General features: G+C 38.5%; 1 protein-coding gene across 2 annotated transcripts; it reads right to left on the minus strand.

Annotated features, from left to right (window-relative positions):
* Positions 1 to 1,754: 1,754 nt before the first annotated feature.
* Positions 1,755 to 26,553, minus strand: ZGRF1 (zinc finger GRF-type containing 1). Of its 2 annotated transcripts, none has more exons than XM_042812449.1 (27): positions 26,485 to 26,553; positions 26,083 to 26,156; positions 25,884 to 25,964; positions 25,722 to 25,778; positions 25,103 to 25,288; positions 21,762 to 23,786; positions 20,392 to 20,463; positions 19,254 to 19,356; positions 19,065 to 19,171; positions 18,695 to 18,827; positions 17,087 to 17,736; positions 16,087 to 16,225; positions 15,337 to 15,521; positions 14,706 to 14,896; positions 13,889 to 14,028; positions 12,825 to 12,971; positions 11,341 to 11,455; positions 10,154 to 10,413; positions 8,913 to 9,072; positions 8,207 to 8,284; positions 7,211 to 7,358; positions 6,118 to 6,245; positions 5,707 to 5,830; positions 5,096 to 5,272; positions 4,821 to 4,955; positions 3,616 to 3,835; positions 1,755 to 2,328 (listed from the first exon to the last, which is right to left on the minus strand). In XM_042812449.1, the coding sequence occupies exons 2-27, from the start codon at positions 26,101 to 26,103 to the stop codon at positions 2,213 to 2,215; spliced, it is 5,898 nt and encodes a 1,965-aa protein (XP_042668383.1). In that variant the 5' UTR covers positions 26,104 to 26,156; positions 26,485 to 26,553; the 3' UTR covers positions 1,755 to 2,212. The 2 variants fall into 2 exon arrangements, with proteins under 2 accessions (XP_042668383.1, XP_042668381.1); XM_042812447.1 differs by having other exon boundaries at positions 3,574 to 3,835.
* Positions 26,554 to 26,614: the final 61 nt, after the last annotated feature.

Below are 26,614 nucleotides of genomic sequence, written 5' to 3' on the forward strand. Positions count from 1 at the left end.
CTTGCGGACGAGCCCCCCGTTCGGGCTGATTGTTCCCGGTGGATTTGCATGGCAGGTGCAGGCTCCGGAGTGATTTTGCGATGCGGAGCCCCGCTGCCCCCCCACCCCCTCCCCAGGATTTGCCTCCCCCACCTCCCCCTTGTGCAAAAGGGCCGCCGGTGCCTTCCTTTCCCATGAAGAAGAAGAAGCTTGAGGATCGCGTGAACACGCTTCAGTTTTCTTATTCTTTTCTATAGATGTGGGGAAAAGAACAGCCAATTGTGTGAAAAACCCAGTGCCTGCAAAAAGGGACATTGGCCATCCAGGCGAAGGTGCGCGAGGGAGAGCACTAATCGCTGAACCAGGAGACAAATACGATTACCAGCTCCGAGCCTTGAGTCAGAAAGTCTCATAGACTTTAAGATGTTAATCCCCGACATAATCCTTCCTTTGGCGTGTAGGAATAGTGCAGCCACAAGAGTTGTTTTGTTATTTATATTGGCGTTTAATAAAACTCAGCCAGCGGTGAATGGGCTGCCCACTCTCCAATGGTAATTAATTCCCTATTTCAGTGACCCAATTGTGCTGGGATAGAGCAGTGGGACAGTCCCACTGCCCCAACCCGCCTTTGTGCAGCTACACAGCTCTCGTGCTTCAACAGCTATGGAAACTCATTCTTTTGATGTCATTCAATGAGTTTTCCTTGGGCATCTTCTAAACTTCAAGGACCCTTTTCTTTCTCCAACGCATGAAAAGCAGGACTAGCTTGACCACCTCTGTAGAATTTAATGATTTGGTGAAAGGGCCTTTTTGGGGGTTTGTGTAAGGAAAAAGAGAAAGAAAATTTGGCAGGCTGCTATCAAACGGGGCTATCCAACCCGCGGCGCACCGCAGCCATTCAGCTCCCGGCACACACAGGCAGAGGAGCCGTGCTTCCCTACACACAGCACTACTGTACCTCTCACCCCTGGCATGCCTGCAGGTTTGTCATGAGAGAGCAGCCTGCACCCTCGGCCCCGAAAACGCCTCGCCTTCAGGAAGGAAGGCACTTTGGTCCTCAAAAGGGAAGAACTGTGAGAGCCCTACAAGGCATCGTGGTGCTGCAGAGCCCGGGGCTGTGTCCGGGCAGCGCGTTGGCTGTGGGGCGGACACAGGAGTGTGTGAAATGGGCACGTGAAGGACATGGCCTGGCCCTGCCCAGCGCGGGCAGCCCCTTCTATGTCTTTATACATGCTCCCAAAAAAACCCCTCCGCAAGTCACAAACAATTCAGAATTCACTAAGAAAACACAGAGTGAACCATATGGCCGGGGTGGCTCGAGTTGGCTGCATTTTCCCCCAGACAAAGAAGGGATTGAGAGTTGAAGGAAAGGAGAAAAAAACCAACTTTCCGGCTGATGAAGCTGTTGTCTGGAGGCAATGATCCCAAATCTCAAGGCTTTATTCCAGGCCCCGACTGAGACGTGATATGTCATATGATTAGCATCTTTCATATTTACAAGAGCAGTGTGGGCTGCCGGGCTTTAGAGAAAGGCGAGAGAAAGAGGGGGCATATGCTGAAATGGATTTAGCATTTGAAAGAGAGAAAAGAGATCGGATAAATACACTTAAACGAGGATTTAGTTTTACTCCCGTTGCGTCCTAATGGATTGTTGATTGAGATTTTAGGGAGCGAGAGCCCAAGTGTCAGCAGCGCTACACGGCGCAACGCGGGCCGCTCCCGACGGCGGGCGGCGCCACCTGGCGGCCTGGCGGGGCTGCGCCGAGCCGGGTGGGGCTGTTGAATTGCGAGGATTGAATAAACCGAGGGCATGCCATTTTCTTTGAGAAAAACGATGTTGCGTTGGGCCTTTTTACCGTTAGAGCCATGCGCTTGGCTTTGAATGATTTGTAAATACGCAAAGTGACACTTGTTTTTACAACAGGTTTGATACGCATGCAGCCTAAAGAACAGCAAAGCACTAATAATGCAATTAGGTACTTCATAGGCTTAGTTATTAAATAATTCATACTAATATTAATAATAGAATGAAAGGGATTTCAGATGCCTTGCAGTTCCTATATTCTTTAGTTTTAGTCATTCAAACAAGGGGCTGCCAAAACAGAAGAATTAAACAGATGCAAATAAGATTTCCCCACGTTAAACATTAAATATTACATTCACATTTTTATAGACATTAGGTCATTTCTATAGACACACCATTCATATATTGCCAAAATAAAATGTACACATTTTATTTTTCCTTTTTCTTACTCTGTTCCTCTTCCTTCTTTTCCTCCAAGTAGTACTTCAGAATGTCGTTCAGCTGCTGCTCACACTGGCTTACATGTTGCAGTCCGTTTTCTTGCCCTGAAAGCAATATTCAATAGGATAATTATGTATCACTTCACAGCATCCATCACGTAGTTGCTGTGTGGCAATGAGAAATATCTATTTCCCAAAATGTATCAAATGGCTATCATATTTCTACATCATTGTTCTTCACCTACTTGGTTGCCAACTAAGTAGACAGAATAAAATTAGTATTTTGGCACTTCTCTTGTAGTGAATTCTTATCTGGTGTTTCAGAGACTAAAAACTCCTTCTGTAGTATCTGCTAAGATGGGGCCTCCCTGTGCAAAGAGCAGATGTGTGTCTGCAAAGACACCCCAGTGGGTGCTGGGGAGTTGGATTCAAACAGCTTATTGAAGACATTTTAGAAACTGGGACTTTCTCTCACTTCTCTAATTCAATGAGAGTTGTTGATAAGGCAAAAGTTAGGATGAAATGTACTCATGCTTTGAGATATGAAATGATTTCCCAGTTGTCTTCCCCTTGTTTAGCATGTACTACTCAGAAATAGAGCTACATTGCTTTACAATGTGTTCCTGCCTGGGTCTGCTGTGTAAAAACCAAATTGGTAAAGCACTAGAAATGCAGTAGCCATCTCCAGATCTCCTTGCCAGAGTACTTTGTCCATCTATCTGATGCCATCAAGAGAAGAAAAAAGAAGTCCCATCACTGGATAACAAAAATACTTAGCATATAAAAGCAGTTTGCTGATAGAACTGCAAACAAGCAACTTCTGTGCTTGTGATCTACTTGCAATATACAATGGGAATATATATATATGTATATATATATATAATGGGAGTATATATAGGAAATATACTGTATTTTGTGTAGTGTGCTGTATGGGAACTGTTGAGTCAGGGCCTGAACCACTGATTGATCACCTGATGAAAGGACTGAGTCAGCCCTGGGAGCACAGGTGAAGGCAATTCAGCTGTGTGATCAGAAAGTGGTGGAGCCTGGCTGCACCTCTCTTAGACCCCATTTAAGGGCTGACTGGCACTGGGGAAGGATCTCTTTCTGGAGATCCCTCCTTTGTGGAGTCTGTCTTGCAAACCTAGATCTTTGGCTACAGGTAAGCATTCCTTCCCTGTTTGTTTCTTTTCCTGTTTTCACCATGATAATCTTTCCAGCTGTAACACCAACTGTAACATATGCATACTATACATTATGAAGGATGTATTCTGTATAGTATACAGCATATTGTCTAATTTTAAAAAATGAGCTATAGGTTTTTGAAAATGAAGGAAAAGAATGTAATACCTTTGCAGTGATTAATTACTCTTTCATAGAGTCTGTTCTTACTTAAGCAGGCCAGATTCCCAACAATCAGGAGATGCCTCTTTGCCCTTGTCAATGCAACATTCATTCTCTTTTCTGAGTCTGTGAATCCAGTTTGTCTTGTTCTTACACATGACAGAACAACGATCTCCTTCTCTGCTCCTTGGAATGCATCTACAGTGGACACCTGGACAGCCTTCACTGGAAAAGCCTCGGAATGTACACTCCTAAGCAAGTTCTGTATCTGTAGACAAATAAATATGGATGTTGATGAATTATGCTGCTCCGTCAGTTACTTGTCTTGAGCAAAAGCTACAAGTCTGAGCCTACACAAGATGCAAACTAAGAAACTACGAAGTGCAATGACAATATATCTTCAGCTACCTACAGTAAATACTATGGAATGAGACTGCATTTGATAAAATGCTGGTCTGCTCAGTGTGACAAACTGTGCTTGTGTTTAGTAATCACAGCAGCCCGTATCATGCCCCGAGTGACTGAGTGAGGTACAACTGCAGCCTTGCTATGCAGGTCTTTCTATTATCTGTCCTTGTCATGCATATCAATCTGTAATGGCACCCACATCAAATATTGAAATTATTATTATTAAAATTATTTAATTTTCCAAATTTTCTAAGTGGGCAGGTGTATGGGAGCTATTGAGTCATGGCCTGAACCACTGATTGATCACCTGGGGAAAGAAACTGTCAGCCATGGGAGCGCAGGTGAAGGCAATTCATGTGTATGACTGGAAGGAGTGGAGCCTGGCTGCACCTCTCTTAGACCTCATAGAAGGGCTGATTGCCACTGGAGAAGGATCTCTGGCTGGAGATCCCTCTCTGGGATCTCTCTGGAGCTTTCCCCTGTGAACCTAGACTTTTGGAGATGGGTGAGCAGTCCTTTTTTCCTTTCCTTATAACACCTTTCTATTGCGTTAGTCCTTTTGACATTGTATCTTTTGTATTACCATTTTATCATGTTGTTCTCATTATTACAGCAGGAAAAAAGGAATGTTTTGGGTTTTTTTTTTTGTTTTTAATAAAAAAACCTGAAGGTTGAGTAGAGGAATAAAAGATATCATTTATTTTTTTTTAAACAAGAAAGATAAACTAAACTCTAGTTTACTTTTTAGCACTTTTCTTACTTCTTGTTCATTATTCTTGGTTGAAATGAAGCCTTTGTTTAGAACAAACTTACAGATGTTTTTATCAATGGTGTATTGTACAAACCTTGTACATCTGTGATTTGTAAAAAGTAATCACACCCACTGCAGATCCGTGTATTCCACTTGCAATCAGAGACTGGATAAGCTTGACTATAAAATGAACTTCTGCTGTGTTATAAAAGCTGTTGTCGCTTTCAATCTGGAAATAGGGAAGATTTCTAATTCAGCTCTCATGAGTAGCAGTTAAAATACACTTAATTGCACAGTAAGAATGCAAGCAGAATGGAGGAAACCCTACAATATGATCTTTTTAAATAAAAAAATGTTGGGAAAACTTACTTGCTCCAGCCCGCTAACACTATAAAAACATAGTGTTGGAAGCCAATCCAGTAAAGGACTTCTTTCCTTCTCAGAAATGCCATCTATCAGGTTTCCTTCATAGAAGAGCTCATTGGCTATGGCACTAATAGCAGGGTGGCATCGATATTGTGTCCGTAGCAGTATTGTTTTATGTCCCTAAAGGATTATGATGTAAAGAGATGATGTATAATGAAGAAGAAAAATAATTTCTTCCTATTTTGAAATGCCAACTTGGTCAAACAAAAAATAGAAACAATTCCTGCAAGAAGCAGACTTAATCTTCACACTAATAACAAAAGTTAGAAGAAATGCTGTAGCCTCTAATTCCTCTACATGGATCGAAACCTGAACGTAAAGATCAGGAGAAATAATCTGTCACTGTTTCTTGTTTTTGTTTTACATTTATTATGCAATGTCTGTGCATTGTGCAAATAACACTTACAGAGAAATGCACCAAAATGGAATCTACTTGATTCAGAAGCAGGCTGAAATGCTGATTCTCTGACACCTAAATCAGAAGTCTTAGTGACTTCAGTGGACCTGGAATTTTATCTTCTATCTTTAGAAAAGAGGTGGTTAGCAGTACATACCATTAAGCAAAGCCGATCAAAGAGAGTCTGTTCTAGTCCTTTATCATGAATGCTCTCAGACCCTTGAATAGTTGGTGGCAGTTGCTTAGGATCTCCAACAAGGACTAGCTTTTCACACTGAAACCTAAATAAGAATGTTATTAAAAAGCCTTTTAAGAAGGTTCTAAAGAATGGATGTTAAACTATTTGTAATGAAACTGCAACTCCCTTCATCGCTCTTCTTTCCAAAGTTAAAATAACACACTAACACAAGAAAAGCATCTAAAAGCATGCCTCAATTTGTAATTACTCTTCTTAAGGTGAGACCTTAGAGTTTGTGTTCTTAAAAAGAATCACAGTTTGGTGATTTGAGGCCGTGTCACTGCTAACTAAAAGTTACTTCTCAGCTGAAATGCAAAAGGATGGTGGTACCTTGCAATAGGGAGGAGAGAAGTAGGTTCAGTCATCTGACTGCACTCATCCAGCACCACTACAGGAAACTGAAGAGTATCCAAGCAAGGGAATGGGCAGGCAGCACAGGTCGCTCCAACCACTTTTACCTTTGTCATTAGGAAAGGAAAAATCGATAGAGAAACATTATGATCATTAAGCAGTCTCTATGCAGTACATGACTGTAACTCCAGCAATGGAATACACTTCAATTAATTTTTAGCTATTCTACTACATGCTATGTTACACTCAGTTTCAAAAAATTAAATTCTAACTGCAGGTAAAAGATGGTGTATGCAAAGAGGAGGTTAAGATTTCTCATGTTTGGTGCGTTTCTATGTTAGAACCATTCACAAATTCCTGGATTTCAAGGCCAGAACAGGTCAGCCACAGAAAGAGTTCAAATTACACAATTTTCCAAAACCTTCTGAGCCCCAGTACCAGAAACAGCAGCACTGATTACTAGGAACAAGCACAAAAAACCCACAATGCTCAAATCTGCTCTATTATAATTGCTCTACAACACCCTCAAATCACTTGAGTCTAGAAATGAGGGAAGAGAAGCAAATAACTGAGGATCAGAAGGTTTTTCCACAGGAAGTGGTAATTTTAAAATGTAATGTTTTGATGAAAAGTTACTTAAAAATATATTTGAAAAAACATTCTTGGCAGCTGATTCTCAGTTGTAGTTTAACTCAATTAATTCCTTACCTTTTACCTTTATGACTATATAAATTTTAGTTTTGAAGTAACAGTGCAGATAAGCAACATTCAGTAATTTTTCTCTCCTTGTAAACTGTGGTGATAATGCTGGAACAGACTGCAGTAAATTCAGAATAGGTTTCTCTCTCATAATTTGTCATTAAATAGGAACTGCAAGTACAACTCAAGTCAGAAGCATGTAAGACATTAAGCTGTACTGGTAGAATCAAAGCTGTCCTATTCTGAACATTCATTTCAAAACTTGAGGTGCTAGGCAGTCTCTCAGAGCCAGAGAGGATTCCCAGTTTCCATTTGCTGGGCCTTGCAGGTAAGGCATATAAAGATTGCTTTCCCATCCCACCCACGACTGTACCTGTTGCAATGCATTTTTATTGGTCCCCAGTTTATGTCGCTCAATACTCTTCCTTACATACATTTTTTCAGCTGGAGCTAAATCTTCTTTCATGAGAGCAAGAAGTTCTTTTAACTGTTCATTTTCATTTCCTGAGCCTGCATGTAAACTTAAAAGATTTCATAACATGCATTAAAATGACCAAAAATAACATTGTTTTCAGTGTTTAGTTAACACACAGTATACAAAAACTAGTGCAACACAAATGTATTTTACAACAATTTATTAATATATACCAGCTGAGATAAACTAGTAAGATACTTGCTTTAAAACAGACCTTTATCCCACCAGCTCAAACCTACTGCCTTAATCAAAGATGTGCAGTAAATGACCCCCCCAGGCTCTTACAGTTGATTTCAGCATGGAGTACAAGAGAAAATTTTCACTCCCATACTTTTTGTACCCTTGGCATTCTGTTTATACCACAGAATGGTAATTTTATCTTTAATTCACCTTGAACTGCACTTAATTCCCTCCATAGTTCTGAAAGTGCAGTGTAGGTCACTGAGTTTTAAATAGTCAAATGACAGACCCCAGGACACTTATGCTGTATGCATTGGAGATGCCTTGTGTAAGAAGTACAGTGTTAACAAGCTGTTACTATTAATTCTCTGAGCATTAAATGTATTGCTTCCTCCTAGTCCTTATCACTACAACAATACATGTATATCCTGAGTCTTTTTTTTTTTGCTTTTCCTCTGTGTAAACTGCCAAATCTCTCACTGTTGTTAATTTGTTCTCTATTGATTTCCATTTAAAAGCATTATTCCTATTCAGTAACAAGCCACGTGCCTAAATCAAGATAAAATTTACTCACTGTGTGGGAGTAGGTGGAGAGAATAAGATAGTCATATTTACAGTCTCATTTTGAATGACTTCAAGATAGTGTGCATGCTGTAAAATAACTATCATGAATCATATAATTGGCTCAGATCCCATAAGGGTTAGCATACTTACCTACGGGGAAGAATTGCTTTGGCAATTTTCCTAATACTTCCCACTCTGATGAAATCCTCAAATCCAAGATCAAGTAGACTTCAAAGAATAAGAGATGATACACGTTAGGAAAAGGTAGGCATTAATTTTGAAAAACACAAGATTTTTTCTGTGAAATGAAGAATATAAACTTCAACAACTTACCAGACCAAAGTAATGTGAACCACAGTCAGATAATCAGAAATCAAACCAAATTACCTCATTGTGATTTGTCTCAAAAAACGCACAGTTCCTTTATGATTCTCAACTTGTACTCAGTGTTTCTCCCTTTATCTTTCCCACAGTCTTAACCTCTAACATTTTCTTCTCTTGGTATTTGGTGAAGCTTCCCAAGCCTGATCTCCCCCCTGCCACTCTTATTTCCTTAAGCTTCCTGAGCATTCCTAATTTCTGTCTTGGGTGGATTCTAATAGTAGATGTGATGATAGTGTGAGATTAGGCTCATATAAAACAGTCCAGCTAGTCTTACATGGTCTCCTAGAATAGGCAGACTGTGCGAAGGAGCAACAGTAAAGTTAAAACCCCAATTGCAGTAATTTATAGGGAAAGAATGCACGTATAATCCAAGGTATTATACTGGAAATACTAGCATAATTACCAGTAACGTTTAAGTGCATTGTTGTCTTTCAAACAACATTTTGTCAAATCTTAATTCACAGTAACCTACCACAGCAGTATCCTGTCAACAGCAACATTAGTGGAAGAAGCAATCAGGAGTTTCCATGGAGCTAGCTCTGGACCCTCCTTAGCTTCACTGCTTTCAAAGAGCTGGACTAGGAACAAGATCACAACAGACAGCAAATAGCTCTTTCCAGCTCCAAAAACACCTGGTATGTTAGAAGAAAAAGCCAAAAGTTCACATGAAGATTTTCTAGAAATGCAGTTTTGATCAACTATTCTAACATAATTTTATCTTGTGATAATATTGCACTGTAATTCCTGTAAAAAACATTGCTTGCACTTGCTTCAGTAGCTGAAAGTATCAAGGGGCAACCAGTTGGCTTACACTTTACTGCACGTGTTGTTTTTATTTATTTGCAAGCATCTCTCCTACTATGGCCTCATGTACCCAATAAAAAAATTGTGGTGATGATGTTTTCTTTCTAATCATTCTAATTAAATTAATGCAGCAATAGCTAAACTACATTTTGGGCAATGGAAATGTAATCCACATGAAGACTGTTATTATTGGCCATGCATATATTTTTGTCAGGATCTAAAAACTTACGATAACTCCATCTCAATGCTGATTTGAAAAAGTTTTTTAAAAAATTGAATTAAGATGTTACTCATGTATGCATGCTGAAAAGAGATAAAACAAGGATATAAGGAAGTATAGAACAAGGAAAAAAATAACGAAAAGTTTATATGATAATTTAGCAAAGCTTATACATGATGACAAGTATTTTAATATGAAAAAATAAGCAGAAGACAATCCTAACTTTATATAGAAATTTTGCTAGGAAAGATCTCTACACATAAGGTAAAATACTGCAAAAGGCAGGATGCAAATTCAAGGATCAAAAGTTCTGTGCTGACAGAACATATGTTATGATTCTAATGTCAAGGCCCTTACCAGAAGGACCTGGTGCAAGGCATGATTTTTTTAAGGAAATGCATGAACAGTAGTGTTATAGAAGTGCTGAAAAGGATATTCCATACAAAGAGGCAGTTGATTCAATGCATCTTTTATAAATACTACCTTTAACAATAAGTCATTGTTTACCCAGACTTAAGGATTTCTTTTTAAGTCTGTGTAGGACTGTAAATATATGAATACAAAGGCAGCTAGTCTAATGTTTTATCACTGAGAGAATTTAGGGATATTTCACTAATGTTGGTGTTACATATCAACTAGCATTTTTGCAAAGAATAAAATAGCAAATGTTACAATTATTTGCTATATACCATGTATGACTGTGATAGGGAAAATCTGATGTTCTTCCACTGATTTCATATTTTCATGTGAGGACATCATCTGAGCTATGTGAATCAGAGATGTAGCTTGATCTGGATTCAGTGAGAACGTTAGGATCATCTTTTCAGCTAGTTGCATTGCCACTTCAGAGCTGACAGAGCTGTACATCTTTTTGCGTGCCACGCTCATGGCAGGTGGAATAAATTTTCTTCTGTTGACTCTCCTAGAAGGCTTTTCAGAATCACGATTCCTAACAAAAATGTAACAAACAAAAGCTGTGTTATAATACTGCATGTGTGTGAATTGCATCTCATTGTTCTGATGTTCTCTCACCTATGTCAAAATGCTGGTGCATTATAATTAACAATTGACATAGAAGGAAGTTGCTGCCCTCTTCATCTTGATGTGCACCTGGACTGTATATTCCTGCCTCTTATTACTTCTCAAGGGAAGTCTGTATCATACTAAACAGGTTTTTGGGCTTTTATCCCACTTGGTGCGAGGTTAGACTTTCCTGTCTTACTCAAGCCTGACAGAATTAAGAGTGGTAGAATCATGTAGTCAGAGGTAGCAGGGGTTCACATTCACTTGTTTTATACTGCGACTCACAAAATCATATAAAGGTTGGAAAAGACCTCTGTGATCATCTAGTCCAACTCTCCACCTACCACCAATATTGCTGTAGAGGAAATGCTAAGTCATGGTCTGAGCCAGTGATTGGCAGGGCCAACCCAGGGGAGCTCAGGTGCATGCAATGAGCCTGAGTGACTGGAAGGGGTGGAGCCAGGATCCACCCCTTCTCAGAGCTCATTTAAGGGTTGGCAGTGAAAGCAGGGGCATCTCTTGCTAAAGATCTCTGCCTACCTGAGGCCTTCTAAAGGTAAGCAGCTCTTTTCCATGGATGCTGCACTTATGCTCGTTCTCATTTGCCGCAGCTGAATTTTGCCACCCTGCTGTTATCGTGGTACTTTTTATCCCATTCTAGTGTTACAATTGCCTACTAAACTATGCTTAAGTACTTAAGTACTACATCTACACATTTTCTTGAACATCTCCAGGGATGGTGACTCCACCACTTCTCTGGAAGTCCACTTTTAATAGAGCAAACTCAATGGCTTTTTTTTCCTGTACTTCTTTACCTATCATTTATTTACACTGGCATTAAACAGTAACTTACATTTTTAGTAGATATGGTATGAGTGGTAATGTAGATGGATTGAAGTATTCTTCCATGTTTCTTAAGGATATAAGCTCACCACTGGCGTTACAAGCTAGCAAGGCATGAACTGATGCTGAAAAAGCCACAGAAAAATAAAATTAAGAAAAAATGAAATAAGCCAAGCTTTCAAATCAGGTAGAGAAATTAATTAGAAAATGCTGAATTAGTCCTGCTGCAATACTTATGGTCACAAATTAAGTCAGGAGCAAAATCTTACTAAGGAAACACGGAACTGTGATTTAACAACATTGAGATTGCAAAGCTATATATTAACTCTTCTAGACACTGTCAGCTTATGAGATCCAGTCCTGCACTTCACATGCAGGGAACAAATGAAACCAAACCTCCAACTGCCTTTGAAGTCTACAATTTCATAGCAAGTATGCCCACAAAAACATGTGCCATTCTATTTATTTTTATGAATGTAACTCAGAATAAGAGTTTAATCTTAATGTAGGCTCACTGGAGTGTTCCTTGCAGGATCTCTGTCTGCTAATTACATAGAAAGCCTAAACAATACTAATTTGTAGGCTTAAAACATTCAATTACCTGATTGAGTAGTATGAATAAAGTCTCTAGTGATCAAGCAAACAATTTTCACACTGCATTCCAGCTCCCGAATGGCATTCTTCATCTCTCTTTCCTTATTTTTTTAATAGTTTTAATAGTTTTGTTCAACAGGAAAAAAAAATACCTTTTGCATCACCTTTGGCTGCAAATTTGTTGTTCTGTTGCCAATCTTTGGCAGACCCAAACTGTTTTTCTGTACTTAAAGCCCTTACCCACTAACCTCACTGTTCACAAAACACTGATATCAAGATATGAAAAAATACCCCAAACAAAAATGTTAAAACCAAAATAGAGAATAGTAGCAACTTATTTGAGAACACTTTGCTAAAAATATCAGTGGTTTATTGAAAACTACCTTGATACTATTATTTTCTGTTTAAAATACAATGATAGTAACGTGAAGTAGAGAGATTTGTTTTTTTTCTTTAATTTTAAAACCTTTTTTTTTTTTTTCCGTTATTCCAGATTGCAGTGAAAAATGAACTGAGAGGAACACTGGGATAGCCAAATCACAGACTTAACACTCTTATTATGTAAGTACAAATGCTGTATAGTGAATTACTTGAGCTTTTTATTTTAGGATGGTAACAACATGTACCTGCCAATACCTACATTCTCACAGCCAAATTGCACTCTCTATATGCCATCTGTATTATCCTCATCTCTTCATAATCCATCCAGAATTTATTACCAATTACTCTGCAGCTTTCAGTGCACTGCATATTGTATTCAAATTACATACTAAAAAAATTACTGTGAATAAAATCATGCACTAGGTTTGAGAAACTCAAATCTCATCCTTCATAGCTAGTCATATTTTTTCCCACAATAGTTGTTTTCCACATTTCTTAATTATTTAGAGTAAAACTTACTATGTGAGTGCCAGTTTGAGGGGTAATAGCCTTTCAGTGGTAGGAGTTCTACTTTATTGTTATGGGTTGGTCCAAAGAAAGCACTACTTGCAATGAAAGTGTCAAGGGGGTCAAAATTCAGAGTCTTCGAAACAACCCAAATATCATCTGTGAAAACAATAGAGTTCTCATCGACTTTCAAAAATCCAATCTCTTTTAAACTAAAGGAAGTCAGATAAATAAGTGAAACATCTTCTAGGCTGTAAATTAAATGACTGCAAAGTGAGGGATATTTAAGTCCTAAACATATGTTAGTTCAGTTCACAAAAAGGAAATAACTTGAATTATCCATTTGTCAGGTACTCCCTGTCTAAAATTCATTGTAGTGGTAAAGTTCTCTCCTTAATGCACTTCTGACAAATCCTAAGTGTTATTAATTCTGATAGTATTCAGAGCAAATCGCTTCAATATACTACAAATCTAGTTATCTACTTAGTTTTCTTCCCTTTCAAAGGCATCAGATTGTGACCTACAAATGTTCAGCTTTGCTAGGCACGTCTGCTGAGACTACTCTAGGCTATACATATTTACCTATAACAAATTTGACTAGCTAATTTTCCATTCAGAAGTTTTCCTTTTGCAGAGTTGCAAAATTTTCAACCAGCAAAAACCTGATCTGTTGGAGTAATCTGGAGTCTGGGATAAAGCATTCAATGCCTAATTTCTTTAGTGACATTCTATAGCAAAATGATCAAACTAGGAAAACATGCATATCAATTGTACAAGTACTGAGGCAATCTGGGTCAACTCACCGAATGCCCTCTGGCTCTGTGACATGTCAGAAAGTTAGACAAAATAGGCAACACCTACTGAAACACCAATTCTTACATCAAGTTTTCCTTCACTGTATTCTACTTGAATATTGGGGCTTTCTTGAAAATTCAGCTATTTACAGATTTCATACAGTCCAAATCTAAAGAATCTAAATTATATCAACATTTACAAAAGAAACTCAAAAGAAACTCAAAAAGGCACAACATGAACGTAAACATAGACTATTATTCTGATGCTTAAATTTTTCTTACCTTTGCTATAGAGAGAATAATGCTCCTTACTGCTTAGCTTGAGGTACAGTTTATTTTTGGAGTCCCCATCAGATTCAGCATGCATGTTCGTAAGTTTCTTGAGCTTACTACACCATCGTGTTCGAATTTCATACCCTTTCCTGTTAAATTGTAATTTCCAGAAAAAGCATGTAATCATTTGGTACATTACAGGTTCATTCCATAGAAATAAGAAGGTGCCACAGATAGGACCAGACTAAGCAGCACAGATTTTGGCTGTTCATCTTAGTAAGGTTTAAATAAGTGTATCTTGACCTCTGACACTCAGCTAAAATCAAATTTCCCCTAAATTTAACAGCATAGAAGAGCCTCAGATATGGCCTCTAACATTACATTTAGAACATGTATGTTACATCCAGACCAGTGTTTTTTTTTTTTTTTTTTTCTGTTTTGAAGATTAACAACCTGGTATCTTGAATATATGTCTGTTTTTAAAAAGCATCACTAGGAACAATAAAACAAAGTCTGTCCCAAATTCCCCTTAAGCAAGATTAAACAGTAATTCAGATGCAACCATCATGAGAATTTTCGCTAAGCAATTGATAAAACTGCTGGTAAGCAGTTTTTCCTCATGGAAAAGAGTACTTACCTGAAATGACACTGTTGTGAATAATAATCCTTTACTTATTTGGCTTTTACACTTCTACACAGAACTGCAAGCTCTTTAAACATAGTCAGTGTGTCTGTTAAATGTTACTTAAATCCAAAGTTAGCAGCATTTTTACAGACCTTGCAGTTCACATAGCACCCATGAAAGATGTACGCCGTATCAGAATACCTCACAAAAAGCTGGCATCCATCAAAGACAAAAATCTTTTGATTTCGGAGGTACGCTCCAATACTTTTTACATCATGAAGCACTACGCTCGGTGTGAATTTTTTTATTTGTGCAGGATTCACTTCTTCCATCCATTTGAAAAATGAACAGCGCTCAGCTCTTGGGGCATCACAGGCATAGAACAGACGGCCCTAGGGAGGCAGGAGAGGGAGATCTTAAACACTTTAAACAAGCAAGTTTAAAAAAAAAAAATAGAGCAATTGAGCAGTACTACTTGCTATATAAATATCAGATAAACATCTGTGTTTTCAGCTTGTATAAAAATGTGAAACACCTCTGTTTCTCAAGCCAGCTTGTATAATTACAGCTTAAAGAAATCCAATATAACCTAACAAATTATTAATTGAAGGCTTTCTCTCACATATATGAAGCTCTTTCTCTATGGAGAAAACCATTACATCAGCAGTTCTGGACAAGAACAGCTACTACCAAAGATCTTAAAAGTGATCACTGTAACACATCACTTTAACTTGTAATTCTAACTCACTGAGAACTGTGCTGGAATTGTTCATGCAACATGGTCTATACTGCAAACATCCCAAACTGCAAACAGACAAGAAATAAACAGCACCTTGTTTTGACCTTCTTTTTTAACCACAAGAACCTTAGCAGGACGCATGTGATCACAGAGTGGAACGCAGCTTTCTTTGCTCTCGCTTTGCTCGTCTTTCAATGAGGTGTAAAATGATATATCCACTTTCGAAAGAGCGTTGTGAAATCTCTGCGACAGCTCAAAAAGCATTATGTTTAAATGTTCTTGGCGTAGACAGGAGAACAGAAGAGCAATTAATATAGCTTTAAAATGTTTACGTGTACACAGCATTTAAACATGCATTTTCGTTTGAAATGTTCAGTTCCATATTTAAATCAAAATAATTAATCTTGGTACTAAAAGAACACGCAGCCTGCAAAACTCACATATCGTACATGAAATAAACTTGTTCTAAGCGCCTTACTTGCGTATAAATGAAGTTTAAATTTGTATCTCCAAATGATGCAAATGCTGAATACCAGTAGCTCAGAAGAAGGTTAGATAGGACTGGTAAACAGGTGCAAGGTTGCATCTTTGAAAAAGAAGTATACTAATCTTTCAGTTTGTCTTTGTAATTTTGAGTATAGACTGAATATATTTGAGTGTATATATATATATGAGTGTATACATATGCATACAGAGATGTGTATAGATCCAAGTTCAGATACAAAGAGTTGTTCCAACAGACAATGCCAATTATATCTTTCCCTTTCAACCTGCTTTTGTGAAGCTTCAGAAATACATGGTGTACAAGTGACAGCATTTTACATAGCATGGTGTTAGACGTACCTGTCAAAGCAGCTTTAAAAACCTGTTTGTAGTGAACGTGAGACTGAAACTCAGTTGGTATGGCAATCTTTCTTTTAGGAAGATTAGCATGTTTTACTTTATCTGCATTAGGAAAAGACAACTCAGAAACTGTTATATCCTAAAAATAAATAAATAAATAGGCTGTTAAAAGCTTGCAAAATCTTGAGGGAGGTAAATTTTCATAAATGTCTACTGTACAGATCTGTCAAAAACAGATTTTTCAGGACCTTGTTCTGCAACCAGAAGTTTCAAGATGAAGAAGTTTTTCAAAAGCAAAATACAAACCTCCTTTAGCACAAACATTTGCAGAACTTGTTACTAGGAGAATGGAAATGTACTTGGAACTGTAGCACAGTGAGTTGGAAGTATCATTTAAGATGCACGGTGAAGTTAAAATTTGTTCCTGGCAGAACAGCTTGTGTTCTTAAGAACACAGGTTTGTTTTGTTGTTTTTATTTTCTCCAATGTTCTCCTTTTTTAAAAAAAAAAGTCTACCAGTCACAAGCAGCTGTGCCTACTGCTAATTCTGTAGGCCCTTATTCAGTGTTGTAACTTGTGTTGCCATTGTTAAAATTATGATACTTGCAGTATCTTAAAATTACTTTGAGGCAGGACGTGAATGTTCACGAAAATAATGCTGATTTCACAATTAAGAATACCTATTGGAAATGTGTTCTTTCCAACAAAATATGAAAAAGCCCATTGTAGTGATTTATCATCTCCTTGCCATCAACATTCAGACTAAAAAAAAAAAAAAAAATCAATCTGGCACCTTGTGGACTGAGGAATTACCTTCATAAAGATTTGGCCACAGTTTAAAAATTCCATTCGCAGCAGAATCTCTTTTGTGCTACTGCATACACAGAAACATCTCATCCTATCATACTGATAATATCTTGCAGGAAATCAGATAAATTAAGTTGCTTTGTCCAAAAAAATGCATTTCTGTTAAATTGTATCTGCTTGAACAGTTACACACCTGGACATCTCCTGTTACAGTGCAGCAGGTCAGATGACTCAACACCTTTTGTGCTGGTTCAGTTAAAGGAGTCTGATTTAAGTGACAAGAAAGTAACTTCCTTTCTGAAATCAAATCTTGGTTGGTGCTATCTGCACAGCATTCACCAAGCATGCTCTTTGCTGTCAGCAGAGGTACAGAGCTGGGAGCGTTGCTGTTCACAGTGCTGCTCTGGCTCTCTCCTGTGTCACCCGGCAGCATTCCAAGGACATTCTCAGCATAGATGTCATTGGTCACGTCCATATCGTTGCTGTTTTGAGTTATCAGGTCACAATGAGCGCTGTTTAGATATTTTAGCCACTTGCTTTGTCTATACTGTGAAGTCACATTTGAGAATACTGGGTGCACAGACTTTCTTTGTCTGCCTTCCGTACACTCCTCCAACACGGAGGTTTCATAATTCCTGTCCTCAGGGCCAGAAGCACTCATGGAAAATGCTGCTGGCTTGCTGCTCAAACTGGCTACTAAAAAGCCATTAGATTGCTGGACCTCCTCACTGTCAGTTAGGAAAAAATTGTTAGGAATCTTCTCAGTGGCAGCAACAGTGACAGGTGGAATTTGTGTTTTAACTGTGGAGTTGCATTCCTCTGGATAGCTGTCTTGTTCCCATGCTGTAGAGCAAATACATCCTGTAAGCAACTTTGTGTACTTGCAGATGGCACATTATCTTTAGAGGCACAAAGAACTGAGATAAAGAAATAATTCCTACTACCTCCTTTTACCACCTATCTTAAAATTGACAGGTTCTTTCTATTGCCCCTGTACCGTGCCATCCATACTACATTTCCACATAAAATAAGATTTCAAATATGATTCTTCTATTATTTTAATTCGTATATTCTGAACACATTTCTGAAAGCACTCTACTTCTCTGCAAGTAAAAGGTAGAAATTATTCAAATCGAGTATCTGCTATGAAAGTTATAAATCTGATATTTTTGGTGGCTCAGTGATGACAGGCCAAATAGTAAACAAACAGCTTAACATCTATTCCTTTTTACAAAAAAGTGCACAAAATTAATGTTAATGTGGATAAAAAGATTTCTAGTACCAAAATCATCACTTTGGCTAAATTTGCTACCAGTAAGAAGTGGCAGTCAGTGATCAGTGTCCATGTAATCACTGAAAGTGGGTTAGCAGGCAGCTGAACATGGATTCAAACTAAAGCAGGCGATTAAGTGAAAACATAAATGTGAATTAAAAGTTTTGCTTACAGCCTTATTTCCCTCTCTGAACGGGAAGGCAATTTTTCTTTATACAGTTGGATCTGTATACTTAAGTTTCTCCCATGGAGAATATATGGGTAGGAATGGGGTGGGAAGTATGGAAAAGGAGGCTTGTTGAGGTGGTTTGGAATAAAAGGGAATGGAATAGAAAATTGTGCTTAGAAATCTGAAATACACATATGGGGGAGAAAAGTGTATCAAACAAAACAAACCCTGTAGTTATACAGACATCAGTGTACTTCAGAACTCAGTTTTTCTTCTTATAGTACAACTCAGTGCTTCAAAAATCATCACAGACTTTGTAGGAAAAACATAAAATACAATTATAAACTATATACTCTTACTGAAAATGTTTTCTGGAAGTTCTGAATCACTTGGTAGGTTCCTGTAAATCAGAGGTTCCTGAATGTCTTGAACGCTTCCTTTTTTTCCTGAAGCTGGAGAAACTGAGGAGTTCAATTGCACTGATGGAATAATCTACAGAATGAAGAATTAGCATTTCAAGTGAATGATTAGAGGAAAAAAGTGAGGGGGAAAAAAAATGAAGAAACCTACCCTTGATGAGAGCTCTTTTATCACTATTCTCCCCCTTATCATTCTAGACAATTGAAATGTCTCAGAGTCAAGATGAAAAAGTAGCAAATTAGACATGAAGTTGCTACCATGAACACAGGAAGCAAAACCAAAAAGCTCTACAACAGAGTCAGGTCACACCTTGCCAGGTTCCCATGAGGTCCACTGTGTTTCTCCCAAATCAGAATGTGATGGTGAGCTTGACACTATCCACTGTGGAACTTCAGAACATGCATTCAGTGCTGGTGCTAGGACATGTAGAAGACAGAAGTCAGGCAGAATAATTGTTCAGATGCCAATGACTGCCATTCTGCGTTCACTTGCACTTACAGGAGTGACTTGCTACTGAGTCTTTAATGTCAAACTTCTTTTGAAAATTCTCCTCTCTGATAAAATTCATATTGTCCTCATGAAGACTTCTTGAATCTGGAGACTGTATCAAAAAAGTATCAGTAAAATCTTGTTAGAAATCATACTTTTTATCCTCCTTATAAATAACATCTTTGTTCAAAGATCTCATTTCTAATTACAAAATGGTAACTAGCCTATCCTGGAATTGGAAAAAAAAAAAAATATCAGTTTTCTTCCAGCAGTTTCAAAACTGAAATACATAGAGCATTAGAAAAACGTGCTTTATTTAACACTGCAACTCATGTTTCTTCTTTGTTCTGAAACTCTCCAAAAACTATACACAAAACTTCAAATGCACCAAAAACATTTGCTACAAAACCTCATCGTCACTCTTCCCTTCAAGGAATCTCTTTTTTTTAATATCACACACGTTATAAATTCTTTAAATGAAATAGATTGAAGAATCATAAAAGCTAAGTTACGTGTTGCAAATACATAACTCTGCAACAATAAGTAAAATTAATTACGCTTAACTGCAGTATTACATTTGGACTAAGGTTAATAAGAATAACTTGGAAAAAAATTGCTTTACCTCTCTGAAGTCAGAAAGAACATAATTGCATGAAAATGGAGGTGACAAAAATCTCTCAGCTGCAAACTCCATATTGTTTGGGTACTGCTGCCATCCTAGCTGTGAGCAGGGAGCTCTCAACATTGTCTCGCTAGACGCTGATCCCTTTATTTGGTGCCCTTGAAACTCAACAGGCTACACAATACACTGGAATTATTAACTGAAAATAAGTACTGTTCAGGAACTATCTACAGCCAACAAAGCACTTTTCAGAGATACAACAAAAATAATCTCTTCAAAACTGCGGGGGAACAACAGACTATGCTTTTGAAGGTATCTGTATCTTGCTGACCCACAATTCAGCAGCAAGAAAGTTTTCTGTACAAATCTCTCAAATCTCACAAAGTTGTGACATTCTGACACAACGTGATCTGAGAAGCTGGCTAAATATTTATTAGAACTTATTGTAATACATTGAAAATACTAAGCTACTGGCTTGAACGTTAACACTGTTCATCACACTTCAGTTTCACAGAGAAACTGTACCTTCCACTGGCAGTCAGGTGTCCTAGGGTCTCTTTGGCCCAGTGCTTTCAGTGGAACACACAGCTCAGTTTTCTGTAATAAATCAACCTTACAGTTAGGCTGCTATAAAAGTATCAAAAGCTAATTAGCTTAACAGTTTAATAACCCTTCAGGGTATAAAAAATTAAGCTAATATATCTGAAGATTTTTCCAAAGACCTCATATACTTATAAAACAGAAGGTGTTGCAAATGAAAAGGGAGAAGCAGAAGAATTTTAGATAGTTTTTTTTTCCTGTTAAGAAGAGATTGAAAGACTATTAACAGCATTTCACAAAAATTAGTGTGAATCATCAAAAATAAACAGATTGATAGTGCATCTCAATGCTAAAACTCGTAGGAAGTTCCATGCATTCTAAAAAGTGATGGAAGGGGAAAAAAAAAAAGATGGTAAATATAGTGGCAAAGTACTTGAGTATCTATAATTACTTGTATTAAACATAACAAGATATTACAGTTTGTACTAAGTACACTTTTAGTCTCTAGAACACTTACTAGAAATAAGGTCTGCAAGATGACCACCTCCTTTCCAAGGAAGCGGTTGAGTCACCATCCCTGGATGTGCTTAAGAACTGTTTGGACGTGGTGCTCAGGGACACAATTGAGCAGTTGGTTGTTAGTTGGGGTAGTATGGTCAGGTTGTGGTTGGACTTGATGGTCTTTAAGGGTCTTTTCCAACCTGAGCAATTTTATGATTCTATGACATGTTTTGTTTACTATCAGTTTCTTAGTTGATCCAGGAAGAGGTTTGGTAAAAAAAAAATATATATGTATTTTGTAGCAACAGATATATGTAATCAAAAACTGGTTACCAAATTGCCAGAAGAATCAACGCATGAAGATGCCTGTATACTTTCTGAGTAAGGCATTTCTGTAAACCGTTTTATAGCTACAAGACATGGAAAAGCATAATAAGATACAGCAGTCACTTATCATAAAACAAAATCTGAATAATTTAATGATCTTGCACCTTTTTCCCATGTAAAGAACTGTACAGTTAACTGAATTAAATACAACAGAGAAACAGATTTGGGGGCCACACCGGTGCCTTAAAGGCTGAACATTGTGAGATGTAGCTTTTGTAACATACTGCTACAAAAGTATGACTTCTGAATGTTAATTGTTCAGCAGGAGAGATGGGAGTGCAGAAGTCAACCAGGAAGTCAGTCATGAAATAGAAACTGATCTAACCTTCGTCTTTGGTAAGTAGTTCAAGTATCTCTTTAGAAGTCTCTGCTTCATGAAACACACTATTATTTTCCTTCATCATTTGTAAGCTGTCTAGTGCTGTGCTACATTGATACAAAGTTCTTAGAAGAGTGATATTGTTTACCAAGTCGGGAAGATCTGATGACTTTTCAGCCTTTGCCATGGATTTCAGGCAATCCATTTCTATTCTTTCACCTTTGCAGGCTCCAAGAGGGACATTCATGCTCTCTAGATTTTCAAACTCTGTTTCATCCATTTCTGCTTCTTCTGAAGCTGAGCGACCTTTCCCTAAAGGACAGATAGCACTTCTGGAAATAAGAGTACTTTCCTTATTCAAAATGCCAGACAGATTTTGATGATCTTCTGTAACATATTGGGATGAGCCACAGCAAGATTCTGAGTTTTGTGACAAAGTCAGCATAGGGCTATCTGGTTTGATGTGATCAATTTTAGTTCCCCAGAAATGTTCTAAATCAAGATCTGGGGATTTTGTGCATTCAAGCTGTGTAACATCTTCTTCAGTCTTTTCCTCTGCTGTAGAAATCATACTACTGGAAGCAGTACATGAAATATTTTCAGTTTTATCAAACATTCCAGTTTTAGGGTGACATTTAACATTTGTGTCACCAGGAAAAAGATCAAAGTGCTTGCTTTTTATTCCTGATGTGCCATTAATGGTAAGTGCTGCACAGCCACCAAGATCCTTTTTATTGTTCACAGCTTCAGTACTTCCTAGGCTTCCATTAATCTCTTTTAAGTTGTTTCTGTCATCCAAAAGTTCCACTTCAATCTTGGTCTGGTTTGAAGAGTCTTCCATAATTCTCTCTGTATCTGTAACATTGTTACAGAACTGTAATGGCATTTGCACAGTGCAGTGATTGCCATCTTTTTCTACATCATATGTTGAACACTTGATTTCTTCCTTTTTGCAGTGTGTCATCACTTCGAAGCAAGAATTAAATCTCAATGCAGTATTTTGTGCCCTATCTTCTCCCTCTAAGCAATCTGCACTTTCTGAAAGCATGTCTTCTTCACTGAGCTCTTTCTTATTTCTTTCACAGTGCTCTCCATTGTCCATATCACGAAAATCAAAAGCTCCCAGCAGGTCAAAATTAACTTCCATCACCTGTTTATCTGGACTACAGTCTCCGTCACATGTACTTAATTCCTGCTTTGCAATTCCATTTTCAGTCACTGTTACATCCTCAGAGAGCTCTAAGTCACTAGGCATTCTTTCTGAGTTTTGTTTCAGCTGAAGGTCACTTTGAGATTTGATTGATGAATTATCCTGAAGACCATTAATTGCCAAATGCTCTCTGTATCTGGAGAGAGGTTTTTCAAAGGTGACTGGACTTGCTGAACAAGAAGAGACAAATAGGCTGTCGCTCACTCTGTTTATGGTTGATTCAGATAGTACAGAACTGTTTGTCCTGCAGGAATCTTGTAAGTCTTGGCCAAAACTATTAGCCTTTTTGTTCTGTCTTTGCCCTGTGATTTCTTTATCACAAGGTTCAGATGAATTAATAAGCAAACGTTCCTTCTTATCATTTACCATTTCCTTTGTAAAAGGCAAGTGCTGAATATTTTGAGCAATCTTTTTGTCAGAGTTAACAGAAAAGGCAGGCAGGGTTATGCTTTTTAGGTTATACAAACTATTTATGTTTTCCAGTGCTTGAAATCTATGACATTCTGTGACTTCAGATGTTGCTTGCTCTCCACAGACCTGTGGTTTAGATTTCAAAAGGGCTATGATCTGTGCTGTGCTCCTGATGTTCTGTGACACTGCCCCATGACCAGTTGTCCAACTACTAGACTTGGTGTGCCCACTAAGTAGAGGAGACTCTGGCTTTACCATGGACTGATCAGAATTTTTCTTCTCTATTTCATTACATGTATGAAGAAATGGAAGTGAAACCGCTGAGGAGGGAGTCACACGATCTCTATTATCTGTACCTCCATCTTCATGCAAGTCTGCAGATAAGCTTGTTTCTGCATTCTTCTTGTAAATAGTAGAAAATAAGGGAGAGGTAATATAAAACCTGGATGGAAAAGGATCCTGACTCTGCTCAGATATAGGTGATACTGCCATTCTTTCTCCGTCTTCTGCTGTCGATACTTTCTTTTCAACCTGACGTGGCCCTTGGAAACCCTACGAGAGGAACTTAAAGTTACTTCTACTCAGAAAACAACTTCACATTTCATAAGCAAAAGATGAAAATTTAGCACATTCTATAAGATATATTCACAGAATCATAGGAGTTGGGAGGGACCTCTGGAGATCATCTAATCCAATCCCTTGCTAAAGCAGGTTCCCTACAGGAGATTGCATAGGAAAGCATCCAGGTGAGTCTTGAATTGAGTCTCTCCAGAGAAGATTCCATACCCTCTCTGAGCGGCCTGTTTCGTGCTGTCACCCTCGCAATAAAGAAGTTTTTCCTGAGGCTCAGAGGGAACTGCCTGTTTTGCAGTTTGTGCCCATTGCCCCTTGTTCTGTGTCTGGGCACCACCAAAAAGAGCCTGGCCCCATCCACTTGGCTCGTGCCCTTTAAATATTTATAAGCATTGATAACATCCTGTTGTGGTTTTGTGATTTTTGTTGTCGGTATTCCAATTCAGAACATAATGTAAAACAGTGGGAGTTAAAGAGTTAATGTTCTGGTTCTATGGACTGCCTTTGTTGGGCATTTTGGGTTCTCAGAGGGGAGGAGCAGCATTCCCAGAGGACCTGGGCAGAAGAAGAAAGGTGGAGCTCCTGGCAGGACATCAGCCATCATCCTTCTTTCTGACTCGCTCTCTCTCGGTTTGCCCTGGAGAAAAGCACGTGCTTCCCCTGTAGTCCCCTAGCTAAGATCTCGCAGTTTGGACACTTTTCTCTCTGTGTTTGTTGAATTTAGTAAATTACTGTTCCCCCTCAGATTGTTGCTGTTGTTTTCCTTTTAGACACATCTGCCCTCCGTCTTCCCTCCTCCGGGAGCACACAGCCAGCAAAGTGCTTTGCCTCATTTTGGTCCAGGGCCGGCCACTGCTGTGCGGAAAGGGGTGGGCTGATTTTTTTTTTTTTTATTTTAAACCCCCCCCCCCCCCTTTGTCTCCTTCTGGGCTTGTGCCTCTGTCATGGACTGTTATTTAGAGACAAGTCTGTGACAGATTCCCCTCTCAATCTTCTCCAACTCCAAACTGTCTTGGTTGACTCAGATAAAGTAGCACATGTATAACAATTCCACAAGCATATAAAAATAATCACAATCCTTGCAGTTTTCACAGCAGCTTTAGTAATAGTAATTCCACTAAGCTAAACAAAGATTTAAAGAGCCTTGGAAAAAATTGCTACTGGTGACATGACTTGACTTATAGTTCCAAAAAAAGGTAGGAAGATATTATCTATATATTTACTATTCCATTTAAAAGTGCCTTTTGTGTTTTAAAATGTATGCTAATGTCAGACAGATTTTGAAACAGACATACTGTAAACTTCCTCTTTAAGCCAACAGACAGATGTCTTGGAGGCAGAACTGCAGGCTTTAAACCACGTCTATTCACATCTACTATTTCAGGTTTCCTTGGTTGATCTCCACAAGATTTTTCCTTCATTTTTGCTTCTTCAACCATGATCAGATATCGTTCACTTTCTAAATTATCTCCAGAATTCACCTAGGAAAAGAGAATGCAATAGTGTGTATGTAATAGTGCTATTTAGGAAAATACAGATCTTCTAAATATTGTATTTACTCAAATGTAAATTTTTTAGAACTGTAACATTTTATACCCAACACATCACAACCACTGTATATATAGTTAGATTAATTAATAATGGAGAACGTTAGCACCTCGTTATGTTCATTTAATACATTACTATGATATACTGCTTTTACCCAACCCATGTAATTCCATGAATCCTCTACATTTGTTCTGGAAAACCAACAGTAAGTTCTATCAGCAATTGAAAGCATTTTTAGTTTTCCATTATTTGCACTACAACTGTCAGAATGCTGGGAAAAAAACCACCTTAATCGCCAAACAAACAGGAATTTGAAATGCAAACCACAGTAAAAAGCATAAATACCAAGCTCCAAATAAAATATACCTGGGATTTTACAAACATACTCTCCAAATATTGCCCTTTATCATCAAGCAAGATTGCCTGCAAGGAAAAATAAATGGAATTAAAAAAATCAATTTTACTTCACAGGTCGACTAAATGGCCACTGACTGTCTAGCAAATGATATTAAATCTAAAGATGCTCACCCTATTTTCTCCAGGTCTAATCCTCAGAATTCCATCTTGCCATGTTTTTGATTTTTTCATTTTTTGGTGAGTGTATAACACCTGATGTAAAAGGGTGAGATGTTTGAACAGTCATAAATTAAAAAAAAAAAAAAGTTTAAATAACACAGCAATGTCATTTGATTGATTTTTCCTTATGACATAGTGTTAAAAAACTTACAGTAAATTCTTGAGAAGCCATTGCTTCGGCAGAATGGTCCTTCAACGGCTTATTTCACAAATGCTTCATACAACCTGAGGGACAGGGAAAGGCTCAGAATGAACCGGTGTTTAATAAAGCCAGAAACCGCTAACAGAAGAACGTTGTCACCGGTTCACCAGCTCCCACACTGCGAACCGGCCATGCGTGCGGGACTGAGGTGGCTGACGGTGACAGCACAGCTACAACCGCCCTGAGGGGATCGGCAGCGCTCCCTCAGCTATACAAGCACGGGAGGAGCGGGACGCGCAGCAATGCAACGCGGAGAGGCCCACGCAAACGCGTTACGCACCCCCGGGGCGCTGCGGCGCTGCTCCCCCGCCACCCACTCAGGGCCCGAAGCCCCCCACAGCCGCCGCGCACCTGAGGCAGCTGCCGCCGTCCCGCCGCGCTCCGAACTTCCCGCCACAGCGTCTGACGTCACCACGCCCCGACGGCGCCGAGGAAAGCCCCCCACCTCCCGCCCGCCGAGAGGAAATCACGTGCACCACGC

This window comes from Centrocercus urophasianus, unplaced genomic scaffold (genome assembly GCF_019232065.1).
Source record: "Centrocercus urophasianus isolate 14NV4802_14NV808 unplaced genomic scaffold, USGS_Curo_1.0 seq_13, whole genome shotgun sequence".
Classification (NCBI taxonomy): Eukaryota; Metazoa; Chordata; class Aves; order Galliformes; family Phasianidae; genus Centrocercus; species Centrocercus urophasianus.